The sequence below is a fragment of the Gopherus evgoodei genome, chromosome 14 (genome assembly GCF_007399415.2).
Source record: "Gopherus evgoodei ecotype Sinaloan lineage chromosome 14, rGopEvg1_v1.p, whole genome shotgun sequence".
In the NCBI taxonomy this organism is placed as follows: domain Eukaryota; kingdom Metazoa; phylum Chordata; order Testudines; family Testudinidae; genus Gopherus; species Gopherus evgoodei.
In genome coordinates this window covers 26,846,644-26,873,659 of record NC_044335.1, presented here as the reverse complement: position 1 = coordinate 26,873,659, position 27,016 = coordinate 26,846,644, and the positions used below count along the sequence as shown (strand labels likewise).

Below are 27,016 nucleotides of genomic sequence, written 5' to 3'. Positions count from 1 at the left end.
GGATGGAAGCAATGCAAGTAATACAAAAAATTGAGGAGCCAACAGAATGTGTGAGCTCGCTAGCCATTGTGGAGAAAAGTAACGGCCAGCTATGCATATGCTTAGAACCCAGAGACCTCAACAAGGCTATAATAAGAGAATATTTCAAACTACCAACCAGAGAAGAGATTATGGCTCAGTTTGAAAATGCACAATAGTTCACTACAGGGGGCTAGAATAATTTGTGTAGTGGGGGGTGCTGAGAGCCACTGAGCCAAACTGTAAACTCTGCATATGATGGAAACCACTTCAAACCAAGGGGTGCAGCAGGACTCCCAGCACCGCTAGTTACAGCACCTATGTTTCAGTAAATTGGATGCATCCTTTGGCAGCTAAAATTAACTGAAGAAAGCTCAAAATTATGCACATTGAATACCCCATTTGGAAGATATATATTCTTACATTTACCCTTCAGCATAGCTTCAGCACCAGAAGTGTACCATAAAACCATACATATGTTCTATGAGTATATTAATGGTGTTGAAAACCTCAATGGATGACATCATCATCTGGGACTCAATGTAAAAGGACTTCAGGAAGTCCTGGATGCAACTACAGCTGCAAACCTCAAACTAAACAGGGAGAAATGTGTTTTAGGTGTTGCAGAACTGACTTTTGTTGGGGATATTATTTCCAGTGAAGATGTAAAACTTGATAAGAGGAAGATTTCAGCCATTGAAATGATGCCGCATTCCCAGTCGAAGAAAGCTGTCCAGCAGTTCCTGGGAATGTTTAATTATCTTGCAAAGTTCATACCTAATCTGTCTACCAAAGCACCAGCTTTGAGAAAACTCCTAGAGAATAAAAATGAATGATTTTGGGGTGCAATCATGGGAAGGTTTAAAACAACAACTGATACAAGAACCAGTGTTGAAGTTCTGTGCACCTGAATGGCCTATTAAAATGTCAGTGGATGCTTCACTGTCTGGGTTAGGTGCCATGATTTTACACACGTATGAGGATTGTTGGCAACCAGCGGCATATGCATCCCATTCACTGATTGAGGCAGAAACCAGATATGCACAGATTGAGAAGGAGCTTTTAGGAATATTGTTTGCCTGTGAGAGATTCAATCAGTATATTTATAGACAGACAGTGGAAGCTGAAATGGACCATAAGCCCTTGATCGAGTTATTTAGCAAACCACTAAATGACTGTACCTTAAGGATTCAAAGAATGACGATAAAGCTGCAAAAGTATGATTTGATTGTGACCTACATGCCTGGTAAATTCATGTTCACTGCAGAAGCACTTTCCAGAACAGTGACTCCCACGAAACCAGAGAAGACTTTAGAGACAGAGATGCAAATCTGTGTAGATCTGATTATAAAGTCAGTTCCCGTAGCTAACAGGAAATTACGACAAATAAGAGAGGAAACCAAGAACGATGAATCATTGGGGCTATTAAAAGAAGTGATAGAGGCTGGCCTGAAAAAATAAGGAGTTGCTGTCCAAGCATAAGAGACTATTGCAACTGCAGACATGAACTTGCTCTGCTAGATGGGATGATTTTCAAGGGCAGTAAGGCTGTAATTCCAATGAACCCCCGAAAAGAAATGGTACAGACGATCTACGAGGGTCATTTATGAATTGTTAAGGGCAAACTGCAAGCACGAGAAGTGCTGTATTGGCCATGGATCAATCGCGACATTACTAACATGGTAGGAAACTGCTTTTCCTGCTTGAAATACAAGCCATGCCAACCAGCAGAGTCACTGAGATCTCATCCAGTTCCACAAAGGCCTTATGAGAAGGTTAGCCCTCACTTATTTACCTGGCAATTAAAGGATTAGTTAATAGTCACAGATTATTATTCTCTGTATCCAGCAATTTGCTCACTGCACCATACTAATAGTAAGTCAGCGATAGCCACCATGAAGGGAACCTTCTCCAGACATGGAATTTCAGTTGAAATCTTTAGTGATAATGGGCTGCAGTTTTCCAATGCAGATTTTAGGCAATTTGTTATAAATTGGAATTTTCATCACAAAACATCAAGTCCAAATTATCCCCCATCAGATGGGCTTGTGGAAAGGTCTATACCAGGGGTCTCAAACATGCAGCCCGCGGAGCTATTTCCTGCAGCCCGCCAAGTGGCCCGCCCCCACCACCCCGGCCTACATCCAAGCCAGGGGTGGGCAAACTATAGCCACAGGATTGCCTCCCTCGAGCCCCGTACCGCTCCCTGAAACGCTGGTATCACGTCCCTGCAGCCGGGGGGGAGAACAGGGGGCTCCGCCCCCCCCACAGCTCCCATTGGCCAGGAACAGGAAATCTTGGCCAATGGGAGCTTTGGGGAAGGTACCTGGAGGCGTGACAAGCAGCGTGTGGAACCCAGCGTCCCTCTCCTCAGGGGCCACATGGGCATGGTTCCAGCTACTTCCTGGAGCAGATTGGGGCCGGGGCTGGCAGCCTGTCCGGCCGTGGTGTGCGCCGCTGCCACCCTGGAGTCTGAAGCTCTCCTGCACCCTGCCCCGCAACTCCCTGCCCTGAACCCCCTGCCTGCACCTCAAACCCCTGCCCTGAGCCTCCTGCTGCACCCCACACCCCTTCTTTACCCCAATCCTGTCGAGCCCCCTGCCTGCATCCCAAACCCTTCTGCACCCCAGTCCCCTGCCCTGAGCCTCCTGCTGCACCCCACACACCAACCCCATACCCTGAGCTCCCTGCCTGCACCCCACACCCCTTTTGCACTCCAATCCCATTGAGCCCCCTGCCTGCACCCCACACCCTTCTGCACCCCAATCCCCTGCCCTGAACCTCCTGCTGCACCCCACACACCAACCCCATGCCCTGAGCTCCCTGCCTGCACCCCACACCCTTCTGCACCCCAATCCCCTGCCCTGAGCCCCCTGCTGCACCCCACACACCAACCCCGTGCCCTGAGCTCCCTGCCTGCACCCCACACCCCTTCTGCACCCCAATCCTGTTGAGCCCCCTGCCTGCACCCTACACCCTTCTGCACCCCAATCCCCTGCCCCGAGCCTCTGCCTGCACCCCAACCCCCTGCTGCACCCCAACTCCCTGCCCTGAGCCCCCTCCCACACCCCATACCCCAACCCTCTGCACTGAGCCCCCTGCTGCATCCCACACCCTTCTGCACCCCAAACCCCCTGCTGCACCTCAACTGTCTGCCCTGAGACCCTGCCACACCCCTCAGGCACCCTCTGGGGGCATGGAGGGGGGCGGAGTTGGGATGGGGACTTTAGAGAAGGGATTGGAATGGGGGCAGGGAAGGAGTGGGAAGAGGTGGGGCCTCATGGAAGGGGTGGAGTGGGGGCAGGGCCGTGGGCAGCGAGGGGTGGGTGTGTCAGTGATGCGGCCCTTGGGCCAATGAACTAGCCCTCATGTGGCCTTCATGGTCATTTGAGTTTAAGACCCCTGGTCTATACAGACAGTAAAGAACCTTATGAAAAAGGCTTTTGTCAGTGGGGCTGATTTGTATAAAGCTTTACTTGTTTACCGAAGTGCACATCTGGAGAATGGCTCTTCTCCAGCTCAGCTGTTAATGGGAAGAAGGATCCGATCTAATTTACCAGTCACTGATAACTTGCTGAAATCTCATAACAAGGAAACCATACAGAGGATGAAAGAAAATCAGAAGTAGAAGCAGAAATTTTATTTTGACAAAAGGGCCCTCCCCTCTCCTAACCCAGGCGAGAGAGCGTGCCTGAGAAATCATACCTCTACTGAGGCCAAAGGGGTACCATTAAAGAACAGCTGCATCCAAAGTTTTATGTGTTCCAGACAGACCAGGGTGGACACATTTTAACAGTAATCAAAGGGATCTAAGAGTAATCCCAGAAAATTCCAAAACATTGACTGTCAGTGTGGACTCTGGCATTTCCCAACTGATCATTTATCATCAAAGGAGGAAGGAGAAACCGGCCAAGAGCAAGAGAAAAACTCAGCCGCTAATGAAAAGGTCATAGACTTTAAGGTCAGAAGGGACCATTATGATCAAGCTGATACTGAGAAGATCAGAGAAGGAGATTAAACATCCTGAGAGACTCAGGGCTTGTCTACATCAGAAAGTTGCAGCGCTGGTGAGGGAGTTACAGCGCTGCAACTTAGGAGGTGTACACATCTGCAGGGCACCACCAGCGCTACAACTCCCTGTTTGCAGCGCTGGCCGTACTCCCGTTTTGTCTCGGGTGTAGAGGATCCAGTGCTGGTGATCCAGCGCTGGTAATCAAGTATAGACACTTACCAGCGCTTTTCTTGACCTCCATGGAATAAGCAGGTATCGCAGCATACCTGAGGAAGCCTCTGGTAATCAAGCTGGTCTTCTTCCCCGGCTTGCTCTCGCGTTCCCCGAACCCCGAGCAAGCAGGTCTCCTTCCCTGAGGTTTGCTGGGTGGTTCCGGGAACGCGAGAGCAAACCGCGGCGAAGCTGGTCTCCTTTCCCGGTTTGCTCTCTCGTTCCCCGAACAAGCAGGTCTCCTTCCCTGCGGTTTGCAGGGTGGTTCGGGGAACGCGAGAGCAAACCGCGGCGAAGCTGGTCTCCTTTCCCGGTTTGCTCTCTCGTTCCCCGAACCCCCGAGCAAGCAGGTCTCCTTCCCTGCGGTTTGCAGGGTGGTTCGGGGAACGCGAGAGCAAACTGCGGCGAAGCTGGTCTCCTTTCCCGGTTTGCTCTCGCGTTCCCCGAACCCCCCTCGAAGCCGCCCAACAGCGCTGCAGCGTGGCCACATCTAACACCACTTGCAGCGCTGGTTGCTGTAAGTGTGGCCACTCTGCAGCGCTGGTCCTATACAGCTGTACTAATACAGCTGTAACAACCAGCGCTGCAAAATTTTAGATGTAGACATGGCCTTTGAGACTTGCTAACCTGCTAGGAGAAGGGGTATTTGTGGAAAGTGAGTGGTAAAGACTCACTCCAGACTGATGTGCTGGTAACCTCTCCTCTCTAGGTAGCTGACACATTGGTTTATGGAAATGAATTAGATGGGTTGAGAATTTTATGCATGTGTTATTAGATAGTTGTTAGCTGTTTATATATATATGCATATAAGAGCTAATTGGTGTTTTTTTTTAAGAGGGAAGATGTAGAGATATGTTTGTGGAAGATTATAATTTAGAGACACTCCCTCTTAAGGGACAGTATTGTGAATAGAGGAATGTAGAGATGTGCCCTGGAAGCTGGGGTTGAGAACCCAGTGTAGCTGTGCACAGCCGTTCACCACAGAAACTCTCTAGTTTATTCTGTTAAAAGTTTTATTCCTTTCTCATTCACTGGTTTGTTGTTTAATGAATCCCAAGGTCATTACATGTGTCAGCTGATCTCTGTTGGGGTGGTGCACAATGGAGGTGTCTCAGAAACCACTCCCCCAGAAGCTCTGGCACTGCCCACTGTCAGAGACAGGTTACTAGGCTAGATGTACCATTGGTCTGACCCAATATGGCACCTCTTGTGTTCTTATGAAGGTCCCCTCGAAGTGAAACTATTCCCAACACTGCTTTAGGCCGTCTGATGTCTAGCAGCCATTTGCTGCAGGATTTGGGAATAGTTTCACTTCTAAGGCCCTTTTATTCCCCTAGAAGTGAAAGTGAAATTATTCCCAACACAGCTTCAGGCCAATGCGGCTGTGTCTAGGTCAGGGATGGGCAAACTTTTTGGCCTGAGCATCACATCGGGGTTGCAAAACTGTATTGAGGGCCGGGTAGGGAAGTCTGTGCCTCCCCAAACAGCCTGCCCCCCCAATCCGCCCCTTCCCACGCCCTACCCCCTGACTGCCCCCCTCAGAACTCCTGACCCATCCAACCCCCCCCCCCCGACCCCTGATCGTCCCCTTTCGGGACCCCTTGTCCCTATCCGCTGCCCAGGGACCCCACCCCCTAGCCAACTCCCCCTGCTTCCTGACTGCCCGGACCCCTATCCACACCCGAGCCCTCTGACAGGCCCCCTGGGACTCCCATGCCTATCCAATCCCTGCCCCCATTCCCCATCCCCTGCCTGTCCCCCACCCCCGCAAACGTCCATCCCATCCAACCGCCCCCTGCTCTCTGTCCCCGACTGCCTCCCGGGACTCCCTGCCCCATTACTGTGCCTGGCAGGGCCAGCGCACTGAGGCTGCGGGGGAGAGGAGACAGCAGGGGAGGGGCTGGGAGCCAGCCTCCCCAGCTGGGAGCTCAGGGCCAGGCAGGACGGTCCCGCAGGCTGGATGTGGCTCACGGGCCGTAGTTTGCTCACCTCTGGTCTAGGTGATAACACTGAGTCGCACTTAGAGATTGCTTTTCAAGGTTTACCACTTCCAGCCCTGATCAGGGGCCCTTCTGCAGATAGCAGTTAGCAGCAGCAGGTCAGTGTAGATGGGGCTTCTCCATCTTAATTTAAAATAGTTTGTGCCTTTTCCTTTGGGGGGTAGATTAGCTCACTCAGCCATTTCAATGACAGCTTAGGACCATTTGCTTACAACTTAAGCAGAGAACTTGAGCAAACAACCTTCTGTGCCCTGCCTTTCTATTCCTGCCGCTGTCCCAGCAGCCTCTTTTTTTTACCACAGTCACTCTTCCTTTTCAGATATTTTTAGATATCCTGGAAAGAGACTAAGAATAAAGCTACCAACTGGTACAAGAGCAAGTCCTGGTTGTTTTATCAGCAGGACACCCTTTGCTTGATGGAAAGAGACTCAAAAGATCTAGTCTCGCTAGCGGTGAGCTAGACCCCTGGGATCAGGCGTTGCGCCTCCCTTGGAAGTCTTGGGTTGGCCTCGCTCTTATGAAAATGCCCAGGTGGTGGTGATGGGTCTAAAGATCACAGCATGGATGAGACTTTAACCTTACCTCCCAGTTTTTTAGCAAGCACTGGCACTTGACACAGAAACAAGCTGGAATAGGGCGACCAAATTTTTCCAAGCAAGAAACTGGGCTACATGTCTTGGGAAGGAGGAGACAGTGCAGTGCATGGCCAGGAGAGCGTTCCTGGGGAATCAAGAGGGGGTACATGGGATGGTGGTGGGCGAGGACTAACTGGGAGGCTGGTCTGGCCTGCAAATGCCAGATGATTCCTTGGCTCTGCTGGATGTCTGGTGACTCATTGGGTGGAGGAGGTCAGGTCTGCAGCGTGAGACGTCTGGCTGTGGGGAGGTCTCTGGGGCACCCGAGCTCAGCCACCCTGCTGTGAGTGTCTCTGGCTCAGTTGACCAGCAGCTCCTTCAGGTAGCCTAAAAGCCTATGATGGTTTACAGGGATGGGGGAATGTTAGATTTTGTCAAACTGATAGAAACTCCAAGACAGGCCCTGAATCCCCACTTGTCAGGCACATGCATGCATGCCCTAAACAGTCCCCTTAACAACCAGCTGTCGATGTCATGTGGGCCACTGCCTTCCTGCCTGAACCCCACCAATGGTCCCTTGCATATAAATCCATGGTATGCCCATACCTTGAATACTTTGTGCAGATGTGGTCGCCCCATCTCAAAAAAGATATATTGGAATTGGAAAAAGTTCACAAAAGGGCAACAAAAATGATTACGGGTATGGATCAGCTGCCGTATGAGGAGAGATTAATAAGACTGGGACTTTTCAGCTTGGAAAAGAGACGACTAAGGGAGGATATGACTGAAGTGTGGAGAAAGTAAATAAAGAAGTTTTATTTACTCCTCATAACACAATAACTAGGTTTAAAACAAACAAAAGGAAGTATTTTTTCACACAGTGCACAGTCAACCTGTGGAACTCCTTGCCAGATGTTGTTATGAAGGCCAAGACTATAAAAGGGTTCAAAAAAGAACTAGATAAGTTCATGGAGGATAGGTCCATCAATGGCTATTAGCCAGGATGGGCAGGGATGGTGTCACTTGATGATTACCTGTTCTGTTAATTCTCTCTGGGGCACCTGGCATTGGCCACTGTTGGAAGACAGGATACTGAGCTAGATGGACCTTTGATCTGACCCAGTAGGGCCGTTCTTATGCATCACAGGCTGATGAGCTTTTCCTCTGCATTCTGCCTGCCAGTCAAGGATCTATTTATTCCAGCCCTCTCCTGGAGACTGGAGTTATGCAAAACACTTGAAGGCTAAGCTGGCCAGGTCCACCCTATGAGCTAAAACTGTAACGACAAAGGCCCAATAAGCCACCTACATAGGGTTAAATGTTACTCACGTCTTTGTCCCTCATTCACTGCCTCGTGTGTGTGTGCTGGGTCACTTAGCTAGAGCATTTCAATGGGTCCCTCCATTCCTCCTCCAGCCCCAATCTAGGGCTGGCTCTGTGAGATCCTCACACAACTGAGGAACCAATTAGACCCTGAGTGTCCAGGCCCAGCTTTCAGAGGGGGTTGGGTGTAGCAGCCAGTAGCGAATTGGGGCAGACAGGAGAGCAGCAGTAGGCAGCTTGAGCCAGGATGGACAGAAGCGTCTTCAAGCTTCAGTGGGGATAGGAGGGGGAAGAAGAATCTATTGGGGTAGGTGGGGAGAGAGGAAAGCTTGTAGCTGGGTATGCTGCCTCCTAAACACGCCTCATGGCCCGGAGTGGCTCTGCTGCATCCTGCCTCAGTTTTCCATTCTGCTCAGGGCCCATTAAGAATTCCACACAGTCCAAAAAATTAAAACAAAATTCCTCTGCTTGGCTTCTTCTTTGCTGAACCCAAATAAACACTTTTCCACCCAGACTCGGGCTGGACCCAGTTCCCCCTACCTGAGGGTCTGTTGTCTGTACTTCTCCACCATCATGCCCCACTGAGGCGTGTCACAGGCCTTCTCCCCCAGGCTGTGCAGATTCACATAGGTTCCTGACCCTGGAGAAGAGCCTTCTTCACCCCAACGTCAGAGGCTGTCTCTTCCTGCTCTCTGAGCTGCTGGAGGCTACACCCCGCACCTTCCCTCTTCTCCAGCTTCTCACTGTCTCCCCCTGTCTGTCCACATGCCACTGTTTGTCTAACCCTCCCATCCTGGTTTAATCACGTGACCATCTCTCACATGACTGAATTCGTTTTCTCCACCTGGGGCAGCGAATCAGCTGTGTCACAGGTGGGCTAAGCCCTCTCTCCCTTTAAAGGGCCAGGCACCCTGTCACAGGTTGGGAAAGGAGGCATGAAAAGTCTGTGCAAAAGCGGAGTCCTCAATGCCCATGACCTGGCAGGATGACGCACATGGTGCTGGTTGCCCAACCTGAATGGCTGAGTACCACAAGAGCAAAACCATAGGCCATTCTGATCTGTGTGCTCAGTGAAAACTGCAGCTCACCTGGGAATTTTAGGTTCCCCTCCCACTTCCTGGCAGTTACACTTATTGCCTGTCTGGAAGGAAGCCTCCATGGGAACCCAAGTGCTTGGTGGATTAGAGGCTCATTTAGCCAGATCCTCTCCTCTTCTCCCAGTTACACAATTGGCTCAAGCAGTAGAGGTTCCGAGAAGTAAAAAAAAACAAGCAACCCAAACCACTCCGCACTTGTCTTTGTGTCACTAAATGATCTCCAGCCGGGCCTCTCGACAACTAGTAATAGCCCAATATCCAGGGGCCGGGAGAATGACTTCCTGCTCTATGGAAGTCTAACTCTGGACCAGCGTAAGCCCTTTGGAAATATGTCCCCTGAAATGAAGTCTCTCATTGGCTGCACTCTCCCAGCCCAAACACCATCGCCCCTTTCGTCCTGTCTCATGAACAACTGACCCAGCATTTTGTTAAATGATTCTTTTCTCAGAATTTTACAAAAGATGATGCCTATTGAAGCTCTCCAGGCCTTTTACAACTCCCTGTAAGGAAAGAGTTATTCCGCCCTTTGTACAGAAGGAAAAATGGAGGCACAAAGGGTTTAAGTCATTTGTCAAAGGTCGCACGGGAAGTTAATGGCAAAACAGAGGACAGCAGCCAGGATTTTGATTGTGACTTTGCTTTGCTTTAACCACTTCTCCACACCACTTCCCAGTATTATTATGATCATCCATAAAATTCATGCTGGCCTGAAAGAAATTAATGCTTAGCACCTATAGAGCACTTCTCATCCGTCGCTCTCCAAGCAGTCTACAAAGGAGGCTACGGGTTACTAACCACGCCTTACAGCTGGCAGAGTGATGAATGGTCTTTCCCAAGGTCATCTCGTGATTCAGTGACAAGGGAAAGCTGTAAATCTGGGTCTCAGCTCTCCCAGCCCACACTGGACCACAGTTGCTCACTGTAGGCAGATGCATCATTGATGGGACTAATTGAAGCCATCAGTGTCAAAATAGTGATGGAAAGTCTGCCCAGCACTTTGTGCTTTCATATTTCTTCCTTCCCTTTGTCTTGCTGCAGACACACATGCTGCTCAGGTTTCACTCACACCCCAACCCGCAGAGGGGTCGAACACTAGACTGCACAAATAGATCTTTGCTCAGGGCTCCCCATTCACTAGACCAGTGACCACTAGACCAGAAGGACACCCCCTTCACTAGACCAGCCTGAAGCACACCGAGGAGCTCAGCAGAGTTCGGAGCAGTCCTGACTGAACCTAGCCATAACAACATCTTCTCTGCTATAACACAGCTAATATCAGAGCAAGGGAGCCCTGGAATCACACTCTTCCACCTGAGCTGCAAGAAACCAATGACAAGAAACAGGGAGAGGAACTAACAGATTCTGAGCAGCTCCATAAATTATGACACGGCTGCCATTTAGGCTTAGGAAGGCCCCATCAACATCACAGCTATGATGGGGACCAGGGCCCTGGTTAAAATACAGTGCTCAGTTACAGTGTTGGCCACATAAGTGTAGACAGTCCAGGTTTAGAATCCAGTTCCAATACACTGTCAACCTCCACCACCAGTAACCAGCTCAGGGAGCCGGCGCACTGGAAGGGAGTCCCCTGTCTCGAGTCTAGTGCTGCCATAACCGCGTAGCCTAGCCCTTCGGAATGCTCCGCTTGGCCACAGGAAGGAGGAAGCAGCCCTGCAGGGATGTTTCCTCCTGACTCCTGCCAGGCTGCGATTGGGTTAGGTGGGGCGGACGGAGCACATCTGTCCGAGAGCAAAGCACAAGCGAGACCAGTCCCCCGTGCTTTTCCCTGTCGGTGCTCTCATCATTCTTAGCGGTCCCTTGGGCACGCGGATGCTTGGCTGCATCGCCCCTTGAGGTGGCTGTGCTGTGGTGGTGTTTTTATTTTGCATGGTGGTTTATACTTCGGTAAAGGTTTTATCGACTGAAAAGAAAGAAAACAGTAATGCTGTTGGGGTGTCATTTTTACTAATAATGCCCCCTTTTTCTCCCCCCTTCCCCCTCTCCTTCCCTCCCCACCCACTGTATATTGTATGTGTGTGTGTCTCTCTGCTTCTTTATTCTTCCCCCTGCTTGCCCCCCCGCCCTGCCCCCACTCTGCATGGCTTCAAACGACCCTGGTTTTTTGGCTGCTCCCACCTTGTGGATGGTGGCTCTCGTCTCTCATTAGCTAGTTACACTTCAGCCCCAAGCGAAGAGCAGCGGGTAGGTGAGAGGGATTCCGTTTGCACTTCCCAGTCCTGTCCTGGGTCCCCCCCACCTACCACTTCGTCTCCCCACTCACTCAGTGACTGTGTCGGCAGGCCCGTGCCCTCCCAGCCCGACCCCTGCTTGATGGACGAGAGTTGGTTTGTCACCCCTCCCCCCTGTTTTACTGCAGAAGGCCCCGACCCCGTCAGGTTGGAGAGCAGCCCCATGGAGGACCTCTTGATCGAACACCCCAGCATGTCCGTCTATGTCACCAGCAACAGCATTGTGGTGGAAAGGGAGAGCCCTGACGAACCGATCAGTGAAGGGTGAGTCCAGCCTGGGACGTTGCGGATAGTAATAATAGTACGTGGTGTGTCTGTAGCCCATGGCAAAGGCAGACAGGTATCATCATCTCTGCTTTCCAGCTGGGGAGGCAGAGGAATGGAGGCGTTAAGAGACTAGCCCAAGGTCACACTGCAAATCAGTGGCAGAGCTGGAGTTACAGCTGCAGTTTGGGGGGACAGGCCTTGCCCAGTGGCTAGATATCCAGGCAATGCCATCTGGCTAAAACACTAAAGAGAGACTTTCATATTAAGGGTGGGGGGACGGTCCATGGCTTCTACAGCCTTGTCTCCAAGGGAACATTCTTTCCTTATAACATTAATTTTTGGCATCCACAAAAGGATTTTTGTTTTGCTTTTTTCATCCGGGATCCTATCCCGCTTTCATTCATTGGCTTTGGAAGTGAGCAAACTCTATGCTGGAAAGAGTTGATATGGTCTAAGATTAATGTGGGTGCCTCTCTATTTCGGATTACTTACACCGGTCCTGGCAGTTGTCCCACTGCTGTCCCACGTTGCATAGCTTCATGCCTGGACTGGCCTGTCTGTTTCCCTGCCTGCCCTCTATTGCTTTGGAGGCACCTTGACTGGCTGTCCTCTCCCTGTTTAACGGGCACCCTGGCATGCCCCTCTGCAATTTCAGCTTGTGAAGAGTTTACAGACTCAGAGTCACATACCAAACTATGTTCTGTGTTTCCACATGGACCTGTCAGGAGGACCTGGACTTCTCGCTTTCTGAGGAGAGGAGCATGTCCAGGACCTTCTGCACAGCAGTAATGGAATGCCAAGACCTGGCAGAGCAAATGCAGGAGATGGGGCACCCCGGGACATGCCCAGCAAAGCGGGAAAGCACAGGAGCTCTGCTATAATGGACCAATCCAGACCACCCCACATTCATAGTGGTGAATGTTCCACAGTAATCAACTTGGCCTTGCTGTTGATGAACTCGGAGGACTAGTGTGGTGGCCAGGAATAGCCACATGGGTCCCATCCATGCCTCCTATACAATTCTGGGAACCCTCCATTCACAGCCCTAATAGTTGATCTACCCACAGCAGCCTGACAGGTAGCAATCAAGAGTGGCAAGCTTCTAGATGTTGGTGACCCCACACTTCTCCACGCTGAGGGCAGCTCTCCTGTTGGTGTTCCACTGCTGCAGCTCTGGAGTGAACTCCATGCAAGTCTCGCAGAAAGGAGCCTTCCCACATCCTGAAGTGCTGCCATCACCAGTTCTCCATTACTATCCTGTCCCACCAGTCAATGCTGTAACATTGTTAGCAGGTCACTGGCCAAGTTGTCAGGATTGTCCTCCCTGCTTGAAGCATCCTGATATGTCCCCCATGTCCCATTATGTTGTGGTCACGGGCAGTTTAACTTGCATCTTTACTGTGGGGCTTCTTGATCTCCCCATCCCATCCCTGTGGAGCTCAAGAACAAAGAGCGTGCCATCTGGTTATGGACTGCACTCCTTATCATCTTGATGATGGATGGACGTGTTTGATGTCCCTGGATGATGCTGCCATGATAGAGTGGCTACATCACTTACCCAACAACTCATTCATTCTGCACTCAGAAGTCATACACCAGAAGTAGTAGTCAGGGCTAGTTTGCCAAGCCTACATGCAGAGCTCAGTCCAGTGAACTCACTCCAGGAAAGGGTCGTACAGAAATAACTGTTCAGTTTCATCCTCCTCCTCTGGCCATATTGACACAGCATCACAGTGCGTGAATGATTCCACTTTATCCCCAAGTGCCCCTGCACCTGGGTACCCTAGCACCTTGCTTACCATCACTTCCCCTCTCAGCCCTCGAAGGACTCCATGACAGGCTGTCTTGCCTCAATCATATCCCCTGCCCCTTGGGGCAAGTTTATTACAAACAGTGAAAATAATCCAGATCAAAAGTCCCCAGACGTAGTCCACTTATCATCCCAGTGCACCTAGTCCATTGACGCAACACATACTGCGCACCGGCATCTTCCACAACGCCCGGGCTCTTCATAGGCCCTCTCCTGTCCTTCTGCCAGGACACCCAGCTGGAGGGCAACTCTGCTTTTCCCAGTGCGAAGCCCCTCTTCCCCCTCACTGACTTCTCAGCTGGGAGTTCGTCCTCACCCGGGGAACATTCATTATCCCCCTATTTCATTAACCTCTCAGGAAAGCCAGCAGGGAGACGCTTCCACTGTTCCCTTGAGTCCTCTGGCTCCAGTTCTCCAGCAAGGAGATGTCAGCTGGTAAGCCCCTCCGCTGCTCCCTTGCCTTCCCCAAGGACCTCCTACAGCTGTCTTCAGAGATCTCCTCCGTGATCCTTATTAGCCCCAGGTGCTGCTCCGCCCTCTGAACTGGCCAAAGGTAGAGCATCTGTTTTGGCACAGGGGGACTGGACCTGCTTCATTTAAAGGGGCCAGCCCTCCTGTGACACTGCAGCTGTCTCCTAACCCATCCAAAGCTACCTGGCTGTGTGGCTGCTCATACGTGTGTGGAGCAGTTTGTTCGTATTAATGACAGTCAGGGTCACGGCACTCAGCAGTGCTTCCTCCACACTGCTGGGCAGGACTTTAGAAATAGTGCTTGTTCTCAAACAAAGGACAAATTACGGGATGCTAGGAAGGGAATCATGGGAGTTTGTTCATTTGAGCCCGAATTCCAGTAGGTTCCAATAGACACCCCACAATGCACTGTAAGAAAAAGCCCAGAATGCTGGGCCCCTAGGAGCAGAACATTGCACGGGGATATCTGTTCAGAATGGTGTGCAGCTGTTTCCAGAAAGTACAGAGCTTTGTGAAGGCAGTGACTGAGAAGGGAAGCATCTTAAGATGGTGTAGATCACACAGTGTGGGCACACACTTTCAGTCATACCACCGGTATCGTTACAGCAGAAAACCAGACACTGAAAAAGTGATCCTATGGCAATAAGGCTTTGGAGTGGACTTGGCTCCACTCACCTGTCGCTGGGTGTCTTGGAATTTACCACGTTGGCTCTTTTAGGAAAGATATTTGTTGGCTTTTCCTCCTCATCTCAGCTCATCTACGTCTCCTTCGCCCTGGTCCTGCAGTGCAGTTCTAGTTCTGAGCGCAAAATCCTCCAGTCTGGAATTCTGTTCTTCCTGCAAATTGAGCTCTCCTGGGCACCGAACCGTCACCCCCCCCCCCCCCGCACACTCCTAGGCAGAAAAATAACCCAAGAGAGGGGACCAAAGCCCACTGCTTTTCCAGGAAAGGGGACCCTCCTGGGAGATCGCACCATCCTTACTTCCAGTCCCACACATTCTCCCATTGGCAGCCGCAGAGTTCACAACCAATGCCCGGATGTGCAGCTGCATGGCAAGTTACAAGCTATGCAGGCTGCTTGGTGTTTCAGGATGTGTTACCAGAGTATCACAACAGCACATACACACCAAAGGCAAACTTGGCTAAGACCCAGCCATGAGCCAGCCAGAGAGCTTGTTGGCTTTTGGCATTAACACTCCATAGGAGCATGGGCCAAATACATCGTTACTGTTTATACAGCACCACAGAGGGGCGTGGCCCAGTGCAACAGTGAATTCCCTTGGCAAATCTCGAGGACGATGCTGAGCATCATCGGCTGGGATTTCATTTGCCCTTTGCAAACTCCTCTTTCAGAGGGCTAAATTCCAGTCTGGCTGGAGTCAGTGAAAGTTTGAAGGCAGAGGGTAAAATACAAAGCAAAATGGCTACAAATAATAGTTAAAAGTAGGAAGGAAATGAGCTCAATTTGCCCTTGATTTCCCTCATTATTGGAGGAGAACTTCTGCTGACCGAGCAGCTGGCTTTGAAGCTCTCTTCTCCCCGTGAGTCATCTGTGCTAATGGAATCTGGATTAATCACGCCAATCGTTTGATCTGGGGAAGTCCTGTTCCTTTTAACAACTCTGCTTATTGCAGATTGGCCTTTGGAGCAGTTCACTCATAATTCCATTGGCCTTGTAAGGGGCTTTGAACAGCGTTGCTTTCAGGAGACAGCAGGCCAAATTCAGAGGTGATGAGTAGGGGAAGGGTCTCAATTAAATGCCAATTACTAAATCAAAGGGAGCCTAAAATGGAGTAATTTGCATGCTGAGAGATTAGAAGAAACCACCTTAGAATCTCTTCTAAATTTGTCCCTGTATGTGTGTAAGAGACACGCACGCAAATCCAGCTAAGTGGTTGTTAAGTGGATGTCAGCCAGGGTAATACGAGCATTTTAAAGAATTAACCTACCATACTGATCTTGGAAAAATAGCTCTATTTCCATGGTGCTATCACCACAGTACCACATGCAACCACCAACGGAACAATTCTTGGTTGTGCTGAGCATGCCGTGGGGCTCATCTCTTCTTTTGTTGTGTGGGCATTTGCACATTTGACTCAGAAGGGAGCTGTCAGGAGTCTCATGTGTGACTCCAGTTGGCAGTTGACCCCTTCGTGCCCTGAGGAAATGCAAAGTGGTGTCTCACCTGTCTGAGGTCATCCTGAGCTTGACCATTAACTAACATGTGTCTCTCTCTTTCTAGGGATGTGCCTGAACCCCGGCTGGAGCGCCGCACCCCGCACCACCTCACCTCTCTCACAGTGAAAGCTGCCATCTTGGAGAAGGTCAGCCAAGTCCGTCGGATCCAGCGGGCAAAGCAGCTGGTGGAGAAGCACAAGCTCAGTCAGAAGGTCATGCAGCGGCAGAACCGCGCCAGAGAACGCCACCCCCGGCGGGCCAAACACCAGGGCAGCTTTGTCTACCAACCATGCCAGCGCCAGTACAACTACTAAACTACTTCAGGAAGTCTGCACCGTGGGGCATTACCCTTTTAACTCTCAAGCTTCACGTCCCATCTTGCGATGTTTTCTCCAGTGGAGGTGTCTTCATCCTTTCTCTGGAATAAACCTACCCCATGAGAGACGCTTTTCAATTTCTTCTGAACTGGTGATGCTCCACACCAGATCCTTGCTGGGCTCTCCTTCGGTTTCACTCCCCTTTTTACACTAGCATATATTTACTTACCTATTATTTTCTTCCTTCTCCACTTCAATACCTGGCACTCCCCTCTTCCCCACCACTGCAGCTTTTGCTCTGGTGCTGAGCAGGAGAGAAGGCCAGCACATCACCCTCACGTAACCTAACAACGCTGGGGGACAGCTTTTAAATGTCAAGAAACGATTTAAAAGAATCAGTGCTAAAGTGTCTGGAAAAACTTGTGTCCAACCAGTTATCCTCGGGAAAATGATTTCTGATGGGAGGTATTTCCCCAGCTTCCCCCTCCCTCCCCAATACTTGAGTAAGTTCTTCCAGCTTCTCTTGCAACGGTTACCAGTATTTGAATCCGAGTTTGGTGTTCCCAGTGAATGCTCTACTTTTCACTAAGCTTAACACCAATGTTACGCTGAATTTATGGGAGGGTGAAGATGCCCCATCATTTCCTTTGTCCCTTGCCATTGTATTGGGAGCCTGTGACATCAGTGCCTTTCTTTATGACATCACACTCTTCTCCATGGAACAGATTGTGATGTCACAAATGGAGATACCAGGTTCAAGTGCAAACCGGAACAAGTTAACAACAAAATTGGCCCAAATTCCAGGAAAATGTAACAATTTATGTGGAATAAGGACGGTCCCCCTCCCCCTTTAAAAACTGGATTGTATATTAGATCCTTTCTTTGAATTAACCTGGGAGCTGGGATTGTGGTGTTACTGATGATCCTTGCTTGCATGCTTTTATTATCTAGCAGTCTGTTCAGAGGTGCCATGCTTGAGCATCTCCTAGCAAGTATTTAAGACCTGATTTTCAGAAGTGTTGAGTACCCACAGCTCCATCTGAAATCCATGGGAGTTGCAGCTGTTGAGTGCTTCTGGAAATCAAGCCTGTGCAGTATTACTGCAGCCCTTAATTCCCCACAGCCTTTTAAAAAGAGTGCAAAGTCCATTTTATTATTCCAGTGCTTTCAGGTTACAGTCGAGTGTCTTATAATATGTTTGGCCCACTCACTCCAAACAGCTTTGTTTAATGGACAAGTGTCAAAGCTCTAAGCAGATTATTGTGTGTGGAACACAGGGTAGAGATCAGGTGGTCTTTAGAAAGTCTGAACAAATCTGCCTCATGAAATGGTCAGGAACATTCACCAGCTCAGGCAAAAAACAAGAAACAAACCCCGCAATGACTTACTTGCATTTTACAATAATGAAGCCCTCAAAAAGCCCTCATCCGCTCAAAGAAAGAATTCTCATTCCAGGCAACAGGCCGGGCAGAAGTCTATGGGAGTGGATTATCTGATTGGCGGTAAACACCATATTAGATCTTCAGAGTCAGTGGTTGAGCAATGAACGAGGAGGCCTGCCCCGCAGACTGGGTTGTCATTTCCTCGGTCCGTCCAAATCACTGGATTTCTGGCAAAAGGCTCTCCCTGGCCTCCGCTGGTTTTGGTGCCCTGGGGAAGCCAGTGATCTGTACATGTCGAAACAGATCTTGGCGTTTTTTACTTTCGGTCAAAATCTGGGCCCTTGGAATATAAACAGGCAAAGCAGCATTGTGTAAATCCCACCACCTCCAAGGAGCTGTTAGAGAAGCTACTCCCAGTGGACGGGTCTTGCCTCAGCAGATGATACTTCTTCAGCATGATCCTAAAGCTAGTGGCTGGACATAACCCATCACTCAACCCCCCAGGCATGGCAGTTCTCCTTCACGCTGGTATAATGGCCTGTGGTTTGCTGCCCCAGCTAGGGATTGGGAGGGCAGCCCAGAAAGGGGCTTGTGCAATAGTAACAGAGGTAGTAAAGTATGTCGAAGCTGGTAGCGAAAGGATGTGAAATGAGAGGAAGTGAGAGAGATTGGGGAGAAAAGAAAGGCAGGAGGAGAGAGGGCAAGACAAGAAACAAGGATGGAAACTGGAGCAGCTGAGAAGGTACAAGCCCAAGGCCGAGAACTGCATAGCACAGATCTTGTTCCCACGCGGATGGAAAAAGATACATATCCCCGAAGAAGAGGTATATATGGTAGCTCCCCGATTCCACTGTTACAGGCACGCCTAATGCTCGCTAGTCTGATAGTCAATACAGGACTATAGGGAGTTTCTGATGGGAAATAAGGTTCCAAGTGTTCAGCCCAGTTGAGGAATTTCATCTCTGTAGTCAGAATGGGCTGAGAGAGTAACCCCCGGTTAACTGCACTAAAGATTGTGCCCTGTGTCATGAATAGCCATATTCATCCCTGGTGGTTTTAATGCTGCTACACCGGAGCTGGGTTTGGCCCAACATGTTTATCCTTAAAAGGCCACTGGCAAGATTTTAAAAAACCCTGTACATTAATAATACAGATTAGTAAAACCGCAAAGCTGTCTGAAAATCACTTTCCTCCATTAATACTCTTTATTTACTGCTTGTACTTCACTCCCCGGGGGAACAAAACTAGACCGTCCACTTCCGGTTCACAGGCAGGCTTGCGGTCCAGTGCTCGGCATTTGCACAATGCTGTTGAGTTTGAGTTTCCACCATGCAAAGCCACGTTGAGCTACAAAAATAAACCACTTTCACTAGAATTCTTCTAAACCATTATTCAAACCTTTACCTTCATAGTAGGATTTGAGAAATTGTGTTTTTAAAAATAATTGTAAACGGTGGGCCTCCACCATGTGAGTGCTGCTTTTAAAATGTCTCATATTTGAGCTCTTGAGAGGAAATAAACTTACAATGAGCAGCCTCCAGGAATGGATGCTAACAGACCTGGTTAGCCCGGGGAGTGGCTAATATCATTTTGCCTGCAGGATTTAGCTAAAATGCAGGTGCCAGGTGAGCCTCTAAAAATACAGACACAAACGGGATTACTTTAAATATATTTTATATTTTTTGTTCTTCAGTGTAATCAACCATTGTTTGAAACAGCCCCACTGCCTCTATAACTCTCCTCCCAGATTGGCTTCTGTAAAGTTCTGCACAAGACTATTATTAGTGTCTCCAAACTCAAAGCCCTGCTGCCCTCATGACACTACTGAACAGAAAGTTCTCACACAGCATGGAAATAAATTCTAACCCGCTTAGAGAAATAAGAGCAGTGCCTTGCAAAGATTAAAAAACAGTAACATCATCCTGTACTAATGGAAAGGATGCTTCAGGCAGCTATTTCTGATTGAATCACTGGTGACTATGGTAACTAGAGATAGCTCCCAACCAATATGCTAGACTTGAACTCCCTGCCCCTCAGCACACACAAACCTTGTTGATGTTCCAGCTGGCTCTAAGCACTGTAGCTTGGGCCCATCTCTAACAGGAACCTGCTTTTTAGAACCTGATCCCTCCTTTCATTGAAGTCAAGGGCAAAATTCCCATATTGCTAGGATCAATTGTTCCTCTTTGCTTTTGCACCTTTGTCAGCATCTGGAGAGGCAGCCGAGCTCATGTGCACAGATCTCTTGGCAAGATGGCTTAACAGCAGTTAAGAGGCAGAACTTGAAAAGCCAGTGTTATTTCCCATGGTCTGGATGATCCCCACTCCTGTCTGTCGTTTGATAGCAGCTCCACATTGTCTCCACGTGTTGGAGCAGGGAGTGCTGTGATAGAACTTCATCTGCTCACTGCTGAAGGTCCCACCAGGAGCGTGTTAAAGATGGCAACACGTCTATTATTTCATTTGCAGCCGACTCCTTACCAGAGACTGGCAATGTCTTGACTTGATGGGTCATTTACAGCCGTTCATATTCTTGGTTTTCTATTAAATGCCTTTTTCTCAAGTAAGCCCTGATGCAAGTTGGGACTGGTGCATTTTACATGAACGCTGACTCAAGTTCCTGCAGAGGTGAGGAGGAGCCATTTCCTAAATTCGGCAATGTCCATGTCAGAGAGAAGAATTTTTTAATCAGCAGCTTAGGAACAGGGTTAAATTTTGGATGCTGATCAAGTCTCCTCCTCCCTGCATCCCCTGTTCAGTTCTCCTTTCCATAGGCTGTTTGGTCAATGTGTTCTGCAGCATTAGGCTGTTTCATGCACATAAGGTGGCTTTAGAGGGAGATTTCCTTGCTGGAGCAGACACCAGTAAAGAGCTGTATGAGGTCAGTAATTTTCTGCCTCCCGGCCAGCTCCTACCTGTTACTGTTACACAGTTCTACACCTCCACTTATGACATGCTGCAGGCACCCTGCAAATGACAGTGATGTCACAAATTTAACATGTCGTCACCCAGGCCCGGAGCCCAAAGCCCCCATAACACTTGTGATATTTGGAGCTGACCTTTGTGTCCTGCAGATCAGACAAGTGCTGAATGGCTGCAAGAGAGACCGAGCGTGCAAGAGCAAAGCTTCCTAGAAACACAAATTGCTTTGGGGAATGCTACTCACCTTGTACACCTTACAATGCCTGTGTCTGCTAAGCTGCTCGCAAGCATTTCTCCCAGTAAGAGACGTCCCTCTTTAAAAGCCTCCAGCCTCACTAATTGTCCAGGACAGCGAGAAGCAAAAACTACTCAATTAGGACTTGATCCAGCAGCAATTGAAGTCAATAACAAAGCTCTAGTCGCCCTCACTAGTGCCGGCCTGGGCCCTTAAGTGCTGTTAAAACAGAGTCACTAAGTCCAATAGCCCGACTGCCTGTTTCAATGGTGGCTCATTTCTAATGTTTAAAGTTGTATTTTGTTTTAGAAGGAGAATGCAAGGAACTTTGCTTGGATGTCACTGTTCCGCACAACTGCATGTTATCCCTAGTCAGCAGGGGAAACCAAGCAAAACTACCATCCCACTTTATATCAAGAGTTTAGAAAGGGTTAATCAATGATTAATAATGTTTTACTGAAAGGTGAAATCATTGTTAGGTCACTAGGTTACTATCACCATGGCTTACAAGCATCTAAAACACAGACTGTCCTCTCTGTAATATGTTTATAGTATCTGTGAATCATTTATTAACCCTTTTTAAGCTGATTAGAAATGCACCTGCTATAAAGTGTGACCAAACATCTAATGCTGTGACAGAGGTGTGTTCACACTGTGCTTGGCAGCCATCACTAGAAGTACTGGTCTGCTACCAAATTTCCTGTCCTAGTTCTTTAACGATCAACCAGAGCCCTTCACGCTGAGGTTGGATGGCTCTCCTATCTTAAAACAAACAAAAAGGTGCTTAAAACACAGAACCTTTGTGTGCACGTGTGTAAATATTTAAAGAACACAAGAGTGGATGTACGGTGTTGGTTTTGGATTTCCAGTTTGTGGTTAGTTGTGTGATGCTCCCAACTGAAAGGTTAAACAAACCAACCAACCTCTGGCTGGGAGCTGTTGTTCTGATCTCCTACTTTAATGGCTATGCTGAGTTTTCAATTTCTTTTTTATTTGTATAGGGGAAATTACAGCATGGACTCAGGGACAAATACGTGCATTGAGATCTTTAAAAGTGCATATTTTAGAACCATTTGATTCTGATGCATTCTTTTATTTCCTGGGAGGCTGTGGATACTAATCTGCATGTCCTAAAGGAACTTGTGAAACCTAGTGAGATGTCTTTTTATTTTCTTAGCATGAATTGCTAGTACCGGCTGCCTTTTGGAAGAGGAAAAGAATTTGAATGGCACCGGTGTAACAGATTTAAAGTTAGCAGTGTCCACTCACTAGCTATGGGGCCACGCAGTGTGGATTCCAGGAATCACATGGAAATTGTTGAAATACAATTTATTCCTCCTCTAGGCCAATGTTATTGGAAATATCTAGCTAGCTATTTTTAAGCAATATATTTTGAGAGGGCATCAAAGCCCCCAAGGGCTTGGGGGCAATGCCAAGATCTTGGAGGCAGAGCTAACAACGGATCTGTGCTCCACATGAATCACAAACTTGAGCTAGATCTTGCTCCCAGTGGAGTCAATGGGAGCAGGATAGGGTCAGGAGGGTGCAAAATGGTTTGGAAAAAGTGCATTGAGAGTAAGAAGGGGGCAGGGGAGGGGGCACTGCAATGGTTATTTGTGCTCTCAGGAATAATGTTGTTTCTGATTATTTTTTTTTACATTAAAAAAAAAAGGCACTGGGTGGAAAACAAAGTCCTGGGGGCACATCTGTTTAGAAAGCCAGGTGGGTTTGGCTCTTGCTTTCTCAGTGGGCTAATGCTGAGGACACAGCCGGCATGGGCGGTGCAAGGGAGTAGATCATCTAAATAGGTCTTGCCCATCTTTAGAGCCTAGGAGCCAGATCCCTGTGAGGTACTACCTCCCCCCCCACCCACATGACCCAGGAGAGCGCTCACAGCAGGTCAGGCTCTATGCGAGGGGAGGGGCAGACTGGGAGGTGGAGCCAGGGGGATGACTGTCACCCCTCTCCAACGGGTGTAACTTGCATGGGAAGGGCAACATTTCACCAGGCCAGATTATCTCTTCTGCAGAGCTCCTCTGCAGGGGAGCCAGGGCCAGAGCCTCTGCCTGGATGACCCTGCCTGCCCATGGATTCTCCCACAATTGGCCTGGTGCAGAATCAGAACTCACATTCTCTGCCATGCAGCAGTAAATTCTGCCCTTCTTAGTGGCAGGGGATGAGGGAACCGCTTCGCCCCATAAAACACCACTGGCCCTGCTTTTTTGAAGTCAACAAGAGGTTAGCTGTTGGCTTCAATCAGGGCACAGTATCCAGCACAAAGCTGGGTGAAATGCCCCCCCCCCCTTTCTTTTAAAACATTTATGTAGAACCAAGTATACTAGCATTCTGCATATAACACACCTCCAAGGTAAGTGATCCCGGTTCAGGGGCTGAATTCAAAAGCGAGTCACAGTAGCCATTTCAACCATTTAGTCCTAGATCACAAACACACAAGCAGTCCGTGATGCTAGACTCTGCCTACTGCATTTTGGCTGAGGAGCAGCACCTTCTGGCCGACAAGCTGGGTGCCATGGAAAGCACATCCGCCAGCAGAGCTGCCCTTGGAAACCAGCATCTACAAGTACCACTTCTGAGAGGCACCCGCTCTGCTGGGAAAGCCCAGCCTTGAGGAAAGTCAATTCGGTCCAGTGGGGCCCCTTTCTTTTAATATTGCAAAGTACAAATTTAGGTTTGTAGCTCATCCAAAAGCTCCTCTCTTTAGGACTCTGTTATTTCTCTTTGTATATTTTAAAACCGTATGTAGCTGTATGTGGAGCAGTTTCCTTTTCTCCCCCCCAACCCCTGGGGGGATGCCATGCACAGTACCAAACTCCTCTGCGATGTAAGAAGCCCACGTTTGCAAGGGCATCTGGCTAGGATAATTTCCAGCCCAACCCCCTTGCATAGATTGGAGCTGAAATTGGTGGTTTCCAGGTATGGAAGAGGTGGCTATTTTAACAAATGAGCATGGCAGATATTTGTTATTTAATAAATAGACAAATATGACTGCAGTGAAAGGTGAAGGTTCAGCAATGGTCACTAAACTAGCTAAGAAAGCGTTCACTTCCCTTGATAGTGGTTCTCCACCATTTCCATAATGTAAAACTATATTACAACAGAAACAATCTTTGGGACCCCATACCCATCTAGCTAGTTGTGACACACACACACACACACACACTCTCTCTCTCTCTCACCTCCTGTTGGAGAGCCCCAGGTTGAGCACGAATGCTTTAAAATAAGATGGGAGACAAGTATATGTCTGGATGATGCATCTACTCCCCCAAGCTCTGAACTTCTCCAGGAACGTGACCATTCGTTCATGGCATGGATACCTAACAGTACAAAGAATAGTATGATGCCGTTGTCTGCACTGATGGCGCACCTTACCCTGTAAGTCAGATGGTTACTTTCTCTTTAAACAGACTGAATTGGAAAAGAGGAGGAGAAGCAAAACTGCTTGAGGTCAAGGATGTGGAATTTTGTCTGTATCCCCAGGGCACCTTTGGAACCTCTTCTTTAGACTCTCTGGGCCTCCTTCTCCTCGTCCACAGTTTTTAACTTCACTGACCTCTCTCTGGCCAATTTGACTCCCATGTAGGATCAAAGTCAGGCCAACCCTAGTCTTTTTTCCTTTAGTTTCAGGTGCCTCTTCTATGCCATTCTAGAAGAACCTTTGACTATTCTGCAGTTTGGTGACAAAAGTGGCTCATAGGCAGGGCATGCTTTCATGTCAGGATTGACCCGTTCTGGAAGGGAAGTTAAAGTAATTCCCCAATGTGGTCATAGCTGTTTCCAAAGCTTGAGGGAAAGGGCAGGCAAGGGCAAACTGGTTATGTTCACCTCCATCCATTTCTCCTGCAGCTGTTCCTGTGAGCTGTAAGAGATGCAGCCATTCTGTGAACACCTCCGTGGCCGAGCTCTCATTCCACTGAACTGCTTGGGAGTTTTGCTAATGGGAGGGGGCATAGGGAGATTAGAAGAAAGTCTATTTATAAATAAAAATGGGGGGGGTGAGAGGAGGAAGTGTTCTGCCATGGTTAGTAAATCACTTTTGTTCTGACGTGTGAGAGTTTTGTGAATCCTCATAACAGCGGAGATGCTGCCTCCCCTTTCTGCTCACCCCCAAAAAGGCAGCCTGGCAGCTGGAGCATGCCACAGTGGGCAGCTCTTGGAGCGCAGAAGTGAAAGGGTGACAGCACTCTCGCCAATCAGAAACACAGCGTCAGATTTTTAAAGGGCCTCTCTGTAGCCTCTGGCTTTATGCTCTTGATGCCGGCACAAAAAGGCTCTTTCTAAAAAGTTAGCTCGTGAAATTTAATTTTAAAAGATCCCACATTTTCCTCAAAAAAATGGTTATATAAAATGAACGGCTCCATCTAGTATCCAAGCTGATGCTGACTTATTCCTTCTTTGCTCAATAAACACCTGCAGCTTCAAGTTCTTTCCACCTCCCGACCCCCTTTGTTTACAAGCAGGTAGAGGATGTGGGTTAGCACCTGATGAAACATTCAGCCCACACCCGTCTAAACCCACTTGAGCAACACCAACTTCCCTAATAATAGGTCTGCCCCATTAGGCTCTGAGAGATGTCAGGCTCATTGTTCTGGCTCAGCACGTGCTCTTCTCCACATTAGCTGCCTGGAGCTACTGGCTCTTCTGTCAGAGGGAGTCTACACTAGCCCCCATTGTTATGGCCACCACCATCACTGCTCAGCCTTCCTACATGGAGATTCAGACTTTGGGTGAAAGCTGGCTCCACTGAAGTCAACAGCAAAACTTTATTTGACTTCAGTGGAGCCAGGATTTTACATGGGAGATCCTATTCCTTGTGGGTAGAGGGGAAAAAGCCACCCTAGTAGCATGTAACTTGTATGGGGTCCACCTGTATGAGAACCCCTAAATGTCTTTGCTGTCCCAACTCTTTCTTGCCTAAGAGCGGGCAGGGGAGCAAAGCTGACCATAAATACAAACGATCTTAAACACCCAATTCTCACTGCAAACAACTTGTATCTAATTCACTTTTGTGCTTTCAAAATCCAGCTTTTCCCGTTCCTGAGAAAAAGGTACAGCTCACACTGTAACAGCAACATAGTAATATTCTTTTCTATTGTATCAGAACTGTATCTGTAATGTAGCATTTGAGTGTTGCAATATTGTGTGTATATATCTCTCTACTCCCACAACTAGGTATTATACTCATAATACTCTCCTATATGCATTATACCTCTTCATAGTGTATTGACTGTGTATGTGCCTTTCACTCTTTTGCATGGTTTGGTAACAAATTAGGAAACCATAGTTAAAGTCCTATGCAAAAAACGACTGGGAATTTAAATACAAAAAAAATTCTGCAGCTGTATGTTATTGTGGAAAAAAATAGATCTGGGATTTTCAAAGGAGCCGACAGAGTTAGGCCCCCAAATACCTTTATTTTGGTACCTAAATCCCCATGCACCTTTGGGAACTCCTGCTTAAAATCTGATTTCCCACCAGTTTGAGGGTGAAGATAGAGTATAAAGATGACATGACTACCACCAGCACTTTGCCAAAACACACTGTATGTTAAAAATCCATCTTTCTTCCTTTCAAAGGCTTATCTAAAGAGGAGGCACTATTTGGTTTGAAAGGGTTGCCTTAAACCTTCTTAAAATGAGTTTGAGAACATTTTCTGGTTTTGCCACCTTCTTTCCCCTCCCTCCACACCACCACCACTCTAACAAGCAACAAATTTTGAGTGTGTGTGCATTTGACCTGTTTAGAACACAACCCAGATGACCAAGCAGATGAAACTCCTAGTTGGTTTTTTCCCCCAGCTCTGTTCAGCTGAGAGGGTGATTTAAACCTTAGAATCTATTGTATGCCTTACAATAGCAGGACAACTTTTAAAACAGGGGTTTTGAGAAGCCAAAAAAAAAAAAAAAGCCCCACATTTTCTACATCACTATA

The 27,016-nt window shown here is 48.5% G+C and overlaps 1 protein-coding gene across 3 annotated transcripts in view; it reads left to right on the top strand.

The window, feature by feature from the left end:
- Nucleotides 1–27,011, top strand: part of TP53INP2 (tumor protein p53 inducible nuclear protein 2) — a 58,904-nt gene extending 31,893 nt beyond the window's left edge. For 2 of the 3 annotated variants that reach the window (XM_030533514.1, XM_030533516.1), the window contains exons 3-4: nucleotides 11,403–11,748; nucleotides 16,276–26,997. In XM_030533514.1, coding sequence (XP_030389374.1) covers nucleotides 11,403–11,748; nucleotides 16,276–16,525 — 596 coding nt within the window. In that variant the 3' untranslated portion in view covers nucleotides 16,526–26,997. Of the gene's footprint in view, nucleotides 1–11,402; nucleotides 11,749–16,275 lie in introns of all 3 variants that reach the window. The other variant, XM_030533517.1, reaches the window with a different exon arrangement.
- Nucleotides 27,012–27,016: the final 5 nt, after the last annotated feature.